The sequence below is a fragment of the Ictalurus punctatus genome, chromosome 2, assembly GCF_001660625.3.
Source record: "Ictalurus punctatus breed USDA103 chromosome 2, Coco_2.0, whole genome shotgun sequence".
In the NCBI taxonomy this organism is placed as follows: domain Eukaryota; kingdom Metazoa; phylum Chordata; class Actinopteri; order Siluriformes; family Ictaluridae; genus Ictalurus; species Ictalurus punctatus.
This window is the reverse complement of record NC_030417.2, coordinates 17,164,232-17,176,595: the sequence shown is the minus strand read 5'-3', so window position 1 is coordinate 17,176,595 and position 12,364 is coordinate 17,164,232. Positions and strand designations below refer to the sequence as shown.

Genomic DNA, 12,364 nt, shown 5'->3' with positions numbered 1-12,364 from the left:
ACGATTCACGACCTGCGGGCGATTGCGCAATGGCAGGTAATTGCGCTGCCAATCATTCCGTCAAGCTAAAACCAATCTAATAAGAAGGTAATTTGGTGCAATACGTTGTCATGGTTTTGTATAATACATGTGCTAATCCGTTAATAGGGACAGTGATGAGATTAACATTTGTTCATATTGCATTACCGCTTTGTATGATGTTCCTTTTATTAAAGGTCAACAGAGGTTAGAGGTAATGCAGTTCTGCTGTTGTAAATATCTTCGATATTGTTTGAGTAGAACAGTGTGTGCGCATGCGTGTGTGTGTGTGTGTGTGTGTGTGTGTGTGTGTGTGGTGGGGGGATTAGAGGGTCAGCTATAGAAAAGAGCTGTGAATGTGGGCCATGTGATTCATGGCTATAAAATTGCACCAATAGCACGCACTCTCACTATTTCACACCTTCTGAGATTGAGCTCACTCCTTTGGGTAGTCAATTTTCGCCAACTGAACGGCTACAAGATTTTTTCCTCTTTAGATGGTGTGTTTTTTAGTGTAACACATTTTGATAAATCTGACACTTGTATAGGTTGTGATTTGTGTGAGCTTACTGCTGAGGTCAGATGTACACTGTGTTCTTTCATTGAATATAATAAAAGAGTTGCAACGAAATACAGGGATTGCAGAAGTAACAGAGCAATTATCAATACCATCTGTACAACTTCATCAGTATTATGTTGCTGTTGTGTTATCAAGTATGATTGGTCAGAAGGTTTTGATTAATCTTTTGTGATAGCAAAATTGTGGGTTGTAATTCAGATCGGTCTACATGAATGTGCTTGTTCTAATTCTTTATCGTTATCTAGTGTAACAACTTGTACAGTATGTCAGACACTCTACACAAACTAAATGAACATATGTACATTTTGATATGGTGAAGTTTTCTGTGAGGAGGTTTGGAAGGACTCTCCAGTGTCAGTGGTTTTTAACAATCAGAGATAAAGCTGTAACTTAAAAGTTTTCCGACATGGAAAAGTCATCAGGTTGGGGTCTTTGTGCATTCTCAGTGTTTTGTTTTGTTTTGTTTATTTAAAGAGATTGATGATAAAGTTAAATAAAAATTTTATATCTGGATTTCTGTAAAGCTGCTTTAAGCTGAATTGAATTGTTGAGGAAATGAGTCTGCTGCAGTATAACATAAATGATAACAGGGGCTTGTTTTTCAGACATTCCCCAATGTTAAATGTAACTATTAACTATTAAAATAAATCTTTAAAAAATGTTATTGTTGACATATTTCTGTATTAGGCTATAAGAGGAGCACAAATGTGAGATTTTCCTGTTTATTCACCACTAATTGTCTCTCACAAAACTCTTTAAACCATTAAAAAGACAGGCTTTCTGTGATTTTGCTTTCCAATCCAGAGACTGTATCTTGCTCCAAAAAAGCTTATTGTGTCGCTGTGTCCAAATGTTTGTTTTCCCATTGGAAGACTTAAGTGTAGAGAGCCAGTCAGATTGCATCCACAAGATTCTGAAGCTTGACCAAGACCTATTTACTCTTGGTTGTTTTATCCGTACTGACTATCAGGATTATATCTGGATGGAGATTATCCATGATTAAAGTGTAAATGCACCCATGACTCTTTTGAACCAGACTTAAATCTGATTGCTGTAATTAGACATAGCATTGACTGCTAACCAAACTTCCAATATGGGAAGTTTTGAGGAACAAAATTCGATTCCTCATAAACACTGTGAACACTGTTTTGAATCTAGCATGTGTTTGTGAAATATTGTAAAATGTTGTATATCCATTGGTCAGATAATAAAATGATAACATTAATTAGGTAATAATGTGACATTTTCTGGTAACAAATGCAAAATGCTTTTCATAATAGTTATCTGCAAAGCAGTGCCATCATATCCATCATCTGTGTTCCATCTTGAGTGTTGCATTTAATGTGGAGAACTTCATTTCCACGTCAATGATCTATCTTTAACCACAAAGCACTTATCGCCTCCTAGCATTTTCCCCAGGTCCTATTACACAGGCCTTTTTGTATATTTCACCTGCCCCCGTTAACACTAGGACTTGTAGGTAATGTAGTGTCATGAGCAATGATTTTGAAGGACAGAGCTTGCATGGTTTGAGGCCAAAGTCGAATTCTGACCCGGTTTATTGGAAACACATCTACAGCACTGTGTCACCCAGACCAGCTTTCTCTTCCTCAGTCACACACAAGACCACAAAAGCAAACGACAAAAAAAAAACGTTCTGAAAAAATTTGGCATAAGTGTATATTGCATCGTCAATTTACAAACATGTACATCAAATACATCAGCATCATTATAAGAAGAGGGTGAATAGTAATAAATATATTCTTTATTTGGGAAAGTGAGGAGTGAGGCATGGCCCCTCATGAGGAGTAATCATATTCCTCGGCACTTCGGCGACCGAAGTCCATCCAGCCCAGGTAGTCCCGATCTTTTATCCGGTGGTTAGCGCTCAAAGCGCTCGCCTTGCTGTTCGCCATCGAGTTCCGACGAACAGAACCTGAGAGAGAGACCAGAGTGAGAATGAAATGAAGTTTAAATTGCATACTTTCATGCAAGACATCACATATTGAAATTTGTATAGCATGATATGTTAAGCCTAGAGTGTAGAGGTGTAATGCAATGCCACTATTTGTATCTGTATCAGAATTCGTATTTAAACTTGAAGTGGGCATGGCTTAAAGCAGAAGGTTTAAAAAAATATATTTTTTTAAAGGACTGTTTTCTTAATCCTGTTCACGCAATTATTATTTATGTTTACACCTGCCAGTGATATACTAGTAGAACTAGTAGCCTAATTTAAACCACCGCAGCCCTGACCAGGCAGTTACTAAGGACGAATGAAGGAATGCTGTAAATGCATTGTTAACATTAATAGTCATGCATTTTGTTTGTCCTGTGAGTCCTCTGACCACTCACGCATCCGCATGAAAGTAAAAACCGTCCTTAAGTGTGACTTGCACTTGTTCTATGATTAAAAAACAAAAACCAAATAGTGCATCTCCTATTCATATCTGTATTTGAACATTATCTGTTTATTCTATATAATGTATTCGTATTCGGTTGTTTCTCTACTACAGTGAAACCTAAAATCTTTACATATTTATAACATATATCCGATTTTTGAATGTTGGGTTACCAACATTATTCCTTCATTAGCACATGGCCAAAGAGTCTAGAAGATATTAATAGTAAAAAAAATTGCCTGATATCTAGTTTGCTTTTTGCCCTTTCGGAATGTGATATAAATATTCTCAAATAATTTCCTAGCAGCTTTTTGGATTCCACTGGGATGCAAGGCTGTTTTTTTTTTGTGTGTTTAAAAAAAAACAAAAAAAAAACCCCAATCCCGCCTACTCCTGTTGGTACCTTCCCGTGACCTATTCTAATGAATTTAGTTAGTTCTATTTCCCAAAACCCTGATCAGGATAAAGCATTTACTTAAGCAAAAATAATCCAATGTGTTCCTTTCTATGTAAATACATTACATTATTTACATTTCGAGACATTATTCTTGACATTTACATTGTAAACCTTTCAGAGGTCATAGAGTTTCTTCTTCAAATCAGGTCTGGTGATATCCTGTTGTTTTTTCTTCAATTTTTTTTTCTGATTTTGCTTTATCCTTTATGTTTAACTGGTAACTTCTTTGAGTTAATTTTTTTCGAGGTACATTTTCTTCCATGGGTTGTGAAAACTTTTGCACTCAACTCCATTAATGAGACTTTTGCTTTGTTTGAAAAGCTCTCGCTTTATAAAGTTTCTCCTTGTCAGTAAATGAGACTTTGACAGAAGGAGAGGCAGACATGGAAGCACGAAGCGTAAGTTTTTGTCTGTCGGAACTGGTATGACAGATGCGTATCTGCTCCAGATGTTCTCTCTCTGATTCATTTCACCCACATCCAAGAGCTTCTTTTGCATCTCTGGTTTTGTTTCATGCTCGGATGCATTGTTAGAGATGTCTCGGGGTACCTTAAACTTGTACTTTCCTCATTTTGAAGAAAAATCTGCATATTTTTCTTATTTTATCCTACATACATACGGTCTACATTCAATATCCAGATATACTGTATGCACTATGTCAACATACTGTATATAAAACACTTTAAATATGTTTTCAATATCCAAAGTACCTCAATTAAGGTCTTAAAAAAAAAATTCCTTTGTATATGATTTGCAGCTACACCTCAGAATTCCTAAGAGTATAAAATATATAAATAATACGTAAATCATAGAAATGATTCCTAAAGAGTGTTAAGTAAGCCATCTGCATTTAAATTGCATGTTCAACGTGTTTATGAGAAGATTCTTATTAATGTACCAGTCTTGTACTATCAACTATCCGCTAAGTTGAACACAAGGCAAAATACAAGGTCTATGGCTAATGCTAATACACTGTAATTTTAGCTGTACAGAGTCTTTTCTTAGTAATGTACCAAGATATCTGAGGGAAATGTTGTTATTCCAGACTCTTTTGTCACATTTCCAGTGTCACTGCGCCTTTCCATTGTGTATATACAAGACTTCATGCTAGTACATCAGTGCCTTCAGTCATTAGCTAGCTTATGCTAGGCGATTTACCCATTTGAATGACAAATGTGTCAGGAATGTAGCATCTCATGTTGAAGAAGGAATATTAGTACATCGTTCCACCATATAACATACAATAAGGAATCATTTCTCTATTTCATGTCATAGGTTTCGAGGAAACGATGTAGGCAGACGTAGGCAGAAGTTTTTTTTACCTGTTTGGGAGTTAAAATGAGCAAACGTCTGACTAATCATTATTAATTAAAGCCTAATTAACATGAACAGCAGAAAGAGTGCTAATTTCAGCTCACGCTGGTTGTGAGGATGGCAGACGGAAACATTTTTCAGTTCTTGCTCCTTTTTTGTCTGAAGGCACCTGCAAAGTTGTCAACTCTCAGCTCCTTAATTGATTCTCACTTGTAGGTTTGGATGAAAGTATCTACCAGAGTGTCTTATAAGAAACATGTAATTGTAAAATGTTGGTTCATCTAATAATAATGCAAAAGACAAGCAGTTGTATAGTAGTAGTGATCACAAGTTTGGGCTTCAGGCTTAGCCAGAGTTAGCTGGAGCTAGTTGGTTAAACTTAGCTTTTATTGACTATGGAGCATTTAATATTGAGCCATAGATTTTTGCCTTTTTAGATATAAAGTCCCCCCTGAAAGTATTGGACCAACAAGGCCAGTTCTGTTTTCGCTATACATTGAAGAACTGGCATCTTTTGTTTGAAACCACCCATTTTTTCAAGTGATCAAAAAATACTGGACCATGTGACTGATAGGTGTTCCTTGCTTCCCAGGTTTGCCCTGTTAAATTGATTGTTTAAAGAATTAACAGCTCTAGATGTCTACTCTTGGTTTGAGCTGTAGGATTTGCCTGGGAAGACTGCATTTGTTGTTAAAAGGATAAACCATCATGAAGACCTGAGAGCTGTTTATGGGAAAAAATCTTTTGATCTCAAACCCAAATGTTTTCAGTGTATAGCCAAAACAAAAGAACTGGCCTTGCTGGAACTGTATAATTAATGTTTTCACAATATTACAAGAAAAACAGAAAACTAAAATAATAATAATAATAATAATAATAATAATAATAATAATAATAATAATAATAATAATAATAAATTAATTGAATATACAAAACACAAGTCCTTACAATAAATGCATAAAAGTTTGTAGGAGTTTTTTTTTGTTCTAAGTGTAGAAAAGAGCATAATAGTGTGCCTCATATTTTATTTATTTACTTATATATCATTACAAATTATGCTATACTTAATGGAATTTCAATAGACAAAATTTCTGGTATTCCCGGATTATTATTTTTTAAATTCTTGATAAAAACTAATAAAATTGTTTGGGAAATTGTCTAGTGTTATAATTTTTTTGTATACTGTTTCTGTTTACATAACATGCTAAAATGCCAAACTTCAATAGTTCCTAAAGAATTGTGAATAATATTTGTGATATTTTAGTAGGTATGGATGACAACTTTGTTCAGTGTCATGGCACAGTGAGTGTTTTGTGTGAGTTTTGGTGAAAGTCGCTGAAAATGCTTTTAGGTGTGATACTAATGCAGCAGATGGGAGACTTCTTAACACGCACATTTCTAGTCTGCTTCAGTGCAAATTATAGATGTGTGTGAAATTCACACTTCCCACACTTGCACAATAATTCGCGCAGACACACACACAGGGAAAGTGTGTAGAGATGTGTATGTGCGTGTGTGTGCCAGTGTGTGTGTGTGTGTTTGTGTGTGTGTGTGTGTGTGGTTGGGCCTATTAGGAGATTAATGCTAACTGGTTTCTTTTAAATGTTGCCTAGCTGTTATGTTTCATCCCACGCTTCATGTCTAAGTGCATTGCACCCACATGCACATAATCGCTCCGTGCACTGCTCACTGTAGTGCCATTCCTCAGAACCACAGCATTAAGCGCTTCACTTAGAAGCCCTGGGGCCACGACGGCACATGTGATGCAACTCAGTGTTTACTGTTGTTGACCGTTGCGATGGTATTTATCGGAAGCACCATGTAGTTCGTGCTCAGCCACGATTATGCTAGCACGCTAAGAAGGAGAAGGAACAAAGGGAATTACGCCCTGGGAGGATTCGCAATTAGACGGCACTGAAGCCCTGAGCTGATATCCTGCTCTCAGGTGCGCACCCAGCTGTTTGAGGTTCCTGTTTAGGCCTGTTCATGTTACTGTGTTTTCGGGAAACAGCCTGAAGGCTTAACACATGACACCAAAATGCTGTAACAGCTTTCAATTATACTGAAGTTCAGCAAACTATTAGTCGGGTAATGAAAGACTTCTGAATCCTCTGCTGACAAAAACAAATAAAAATGATTTAATAAAACCGATGTGGCATTTGATTAAACATCTGTTAATTTGCCAGGACACAGATAGATACTTGAGATGGCGGAGTGATAGACGGAGTGTCACTATAGTATGCTGTATTTTGGTAACTGGGAAAAAAGAGTTTTTTTTTTTCATTTTAAGAAAACATTGATGTAAATTGTTTGTTACTAGTAAATTACATTTTCTAGTAACAAACAATTTACATCAATGTTTTCTTAAAATGAAAAAAAACCCCTCTTTTTTCCCAGTTACCAAAATACAGCATACTATAGTGACACTTCGTCTATCACTGAAATGCACAAATGCTGAAATGCACTGAATGCACTGAAATGCTTTATGCATTTATGCAAACTTGATGAAAGTCACACTGAAGGACAGTTAATGAAAATTAAAACACTAAATAGATGTAAAAACAGAGAAACAATCAAATTAATTAATTTAGAAAAATCCAAGCACAATGGGCTTTATTGATAAGAAATGTGGTATAGTATCCCCCCCTGAATTTTTAAGTAATTCAGTCATCACACACACACACACACACACACACACACACACACACACACACACACACACACACACACACACACACACACCACATTCAAAATTCTCTAGCTTTGAAATGATCTCTAAATATAATTTCAGTCTTAGGATGTGTGTGTGTATGTGTAACACTACACAAATTTATCACATACAAAATAACAAACACAAAAGCTGTCTCTCTTCCTCGTACCTGCAGAGGGATCGCAGGTGTAATGGTGATATTCTGAAAGGTCGAGCAAAGCAGCAGTGTGTGTGTGTGTGTGTGTGTGTGTGTGTGTGTGTTTTTGTGTGTTACATGTTATGATGTATGGTATAGCTGATTCTCAGTATAGTATCAGTTGTTGAATAATGCAACCTCATTATTCAGTGTTTACGGCAGCTGGACATTTTTACTGTCTCACTTTAAGCTAAATTGCGCTGTTGCCCTGGGATACGACTGCACTGGTCTTTGAATATCAAATAAATGAACTGAGGAACTTCATGACACAGAGTAAAAAATAATTAAGAAAAGATCTGGAATAATTGTTTATTTTTAAATCAGTCTTTTAAAAGTGTTTTTTCTTTACTAAGACATAAAACTATTTTGTGCATTTCTTCTCTCTCTCTCTCTCTCTCTCTCTCTCTCTCTCTCTCTCTCTCTCTCTCTCTCTCCCTCATACTCTTGTCCCTCTCCTTTTGTTTTCATTAGATTCCAACCCTCATATTTCTGTACAATCAAATAAATGAAATTCATAAAAAGAATGAGTAGAATAAAATGGGTTGAAAAGGAAAACACAGATTTAAAAAAAAAAAAACAAATAAAAAGAAATCAGAAAAATGAAAAACATGTCATTCAAATCTAGATAAAACTAATAAAAATATCTGTATAATTGAGAATCAGTATAAAATCAACACAATTCAGCTTCACAAAATGAATTAATCATCTAATAACTTCAACATATTTGGGTAGAAAAATACAAATAAAAGCTGTTAATAAAGAAAAAAAACAAGTAACAAATAATTAACAAATAAAAGCTATATCTCTCCATCTCTTTCTCTCTCTCCCTCTCTCTGCCCATCTCTCTCTCTCTTTCTGCCCATCTTTCTCTTTCTCCATCTCTCGCTCTCTCTGTCTGTTTTTGTCTTTCTCTCAGTTTCTCTCTCTCTCTCTCTCTCTCTCTCTCTCTCTCTCTCAGATCTCTTTCTGTCTTTCTCTCGGTTTCTCTGTCCCTCTCTCTGTATTGTCCTTTCTCTGTATGTTTCTCTCTCTTGCTCTCTCTCTTTCTCTTCCTCTATCTCTGTTTGGTTCAGTCTCTCTCTCCCTCTCTCTCTCTACCTGAAACAATTTTAATTGCAGGTAGCAGTACATACTTGTTAGTTTAACCCTAGTGATGGGGTCACAGTTTGTGTGTGTGTGTGTGTGTGTTTCTCACCTTTCCTGGAGATAAGTCTGGCCAGCAGCTCGTTGAGGTTGGCACGGGGGTTGGCGTCGTGTCCCGCGCTCACGCTGGAGTCCATCTGCAAGGGCAGAGCATCGTTCTCTTGCTGCGCTGGAGAGGAGCGGGTGCGAGCCGCAAAGGTGACCGAGAGGGCGGCCAGAAGCACGCACACACACACACCGCAGTTCATCCTGTGTGTATGTGTGTGTGGGTGTGTTTATGTATGTGTGTGTGGAATTAGAGATACAAAAAGAGAACAATTGTAAGTACAAGCTCTTCTACTTACTGCATGTTATCTCCTATTGAAGTATTGGAGTATTTAGTAATGAACTTGAGCAAATGAGGTAGATAGATAGACAGATAGATAGATAGATAGATAGATAGATAGCTGGATAGAGTCATGAAAATTATTTATTGCATGATAAGTAAAAAAAAAAAGAAAATAATATCTGATAAAAATAAAACAGAGGTAAAATAGGAAGTACAAAAACAACTAAAATCAACAACTTAATCAAAATTTGTCTTGTAAAAAAAAAATATATATACTCATTCTCTATTTATACAAATACTAATTTCAAAAGTATCACTAAAATGTGTAAAACATCTGCAAAATAAACAAGTAAGAAATAAAGTAATTGTAAAGTAAAAACATTAATCATTAAAAAAAGATTAATTAAAAAAGTTAAATCTATCTGTCATTATTGCTGTAGGCGGTTTGTTTTAAATAAGGCTTCCTATCAATTTCAGCCAAAATCATGACTTTTGAGCAAGTTAGCACATTATAGATATGAAATATTTCCCATCAACCATACAGTATTTGCATAATATATGTAATATAGATAGATAGATAGATAGATAAATAGATAGATAGATAGATAGATAGATAGAGAGGCATGCAGACAGTTAAAGGATTTTACCTTTCCTTGTTGAGGAGCGTGTCCTGCTTGTATGGGAGTGAAAGCAGTTGTTCTCATGAAGAAAAGCGAGAGGCATTTATAAAGCCTACCAGCTGTGACGTAATCACACACACACACACACACACACACACACACACACACACACACACACACACACACACACACACACACACAGTTGCTCTATTGCTGTTCTCCCTCTGTACGTCAGCACATGTAAATAACTGAGAGAATAATAAAAAAAAAAAGTTTGCCCAGTGAAAATGGCAAACATGTACTCCTCCAATAATTCTCTGTATAATCATTGATATGCTTGACAAGTGCAGTATAACAGAGGGAGAGGGTCGGCACGTGTGTTTTGATCACTGGGTAAATTTATGAATGTCTATAAACCACTTTTATCTCTCCCTTAAGGACTTCTTCTTTCCAGTATTTACATCCATCCATCCATTTTCCGTACCACTTATCCTACACAGGGTCACGGGGAGCCTGGAGCCTATCACTGGGTTTCAACATATCCCAGGGCACAATCACACACACTCACACACTATGGACAACTTGGACATGCTAATCAGCCTACAGCGCATGGCTTCGGACTAGAGGAGGAAACCGGACTACCCAGAGGAAACCCCCGAAGCATGGGGAGAACATGCAAATTCTGCATACGCAGAGTGGAGACAGGATTCCAAGCCCCAGCCCCGGAGGTGCGAGGCAAACTAATTATTCTGCGATTTATATTTATTAGAGCAGTGTGTCCTGGGATATTAAGTAGTTAGGTCGAATTCTCTATTCTGATTGGTCAGAATGTTGTAATTTCCTATAACAGCAGCTCTGATAGTAGTTTTTCCCCAAGGGTTACTTAAATATTTACGTATTGTTGTAATACATAGGGGCACGGTGGTGTAGTGGTTAGCACGTTTGCCTCACACTTCCAGGGTTGAGGGCTCATTTCCCGCCGCCATCTGTGTGCGGAGGTTGCATGTTTTCCCCGTTTCAGGGGGTTTTCTCTGCGTAGTCTGACAGTCCAAAGACGCATTTTATGCTGATTGGCATGTAAAAAAAGTGTCCACAGTGTGTGTGTGATTGTGCCCTGCGATGGACTGACACCCCGTCCATGGTGTCCTCCACCCTGTGCCCCATGCCCCGTGGGATTGGCTCCAGGTTCCCCACAACGCAGTAAGGATAAGCGCTACATGAGATGGATAAATGTTGTAATACGTTGTCGTTTCTATAGTAACACAGACTGTTACCATAGAAACCATAGAAAGACAGGGACTTGCACAACAGACGTGCCACATAAACGCGTTAATAGCCCAGGTGTAATTGTTGATATGGTGAAGTTCTCTGTGAGGAGATGTTTATTTAACATTCCTGGAAGGAGTCTCCAGTGTCAGTGCTGTGATTATGTTGTAAATTTAAAAAAAAAAAGAAGTTTTCTGACACAGGAAGTCTTCAGTATAGAGGAGTTTATGTGGTGCGGTTTCCCTGTAACATCACTTGTTTTGTGATTTTCTGTCTTATGAACTTCAAGAGAAAATAAAAAGATAGGTTGATGAGGGAACGACTGTTTATAGCTGCTAGAATGTAAGTGCTAACTTGTTCGACTGATGGTCCACAACATTAAACATTATGACTCGTCCATAAGGATGATCAGCTGTTCAACAAATATGAATCTTTATAAAGTCCTCATTCACAATATCATACATTTTAAATTCTGTTGAAATACTAATGATCTCTTTTGAGTGACCAATAATTGTTTTGTTAACTGTTTTATTGATTTACTGGCCTTTTTAGATGTTTCGGAATCGTGGAGCAACATACGCACTGTTCAATCTCACTGTGCCACATTTAGGTCCAAAGACTTCCATAGAGTATAGTGGTGAAAAATGGGAACTGCAACAAGTGCTAATAGAGGTTAATTAGGGAAGGAATCATGCTACCCCATGCTTGGAATGAGGTGCAGCTGACAGGACGGTTTATGATAGGGTTGCTAGTTTAAAATACATTGTAGTTGCCAGGATTTTGTATTATAGCATATAATCAGAATGAAATTTCCTCAAAAAGTGCAGATAGTTAGCGCATGTACATAAACATTTCTATTATAAGATCCTCCAAACTGTATTGAAAAGATTGGGAGAGAAATTATCTGTGGTCTACATCTGTACGAAATAGATTTTATATATTTTATATATTTTATATATATATATATATATATATATATATATATATATATATATATATATATATATATATATATATATATATATATATGGATCATCGATACTGTGCTTTAGCAGGCACCATAAAGCTGTTTGTGTATTTATGATTTCAGAGAAGGCGCCTATATTTGCGCATGTGCCATACTTCCTCAAATTGGTGACGTGGGATGAGCCATTAGATAGGAAATTTGTTCAAAGCCCTCCTCCTACACTCCTAGCGACACTTCCTGTCTGGAACTGATGGACCAAAGAATCGATTGCTAATTATCCTCTTGTGAATGCGTTAGGATGCTCAGTTTGTTTAGATATTCTTATATTGGACTGACAATTTAATTACACTGAGTAATAACAGT

At 36.7% G+C, this 12,364-nt stretch overlaps 1 protein-coding gene across 1 annotated transcript; it reads right to left on the bottom strand.

Annotated features, from left to right (window-relative positions):
* Positions 1-2,118: 2,118 nt before the first annotated feature.
* Positions 2,119-9,878, bottom strand: cckb (cholecystokinin b). Its single transcript, XM_017484277.3, has 3 exons — positions 9,796-9,878; positions 8,873-9,069; positions 2,119-2,534 (listed from the first exon to the last, which is right to left on the bottom strand). The coding sequence occupies exons 2-3, from the start codon at positions 9,066-9,068 to the stop codon at positions 2,398-2,400; spliced, it is 333 nt and encodes a 110-aa protein (XP_017339766.1). The 5' UTR covers position 9,069; positions 9,796-9,878; the 3' UTR covers positions 2,119-2,397.
* Between the last annotated feature and the right edge of the window lie 2,486 nt (positions 9,879-12,364).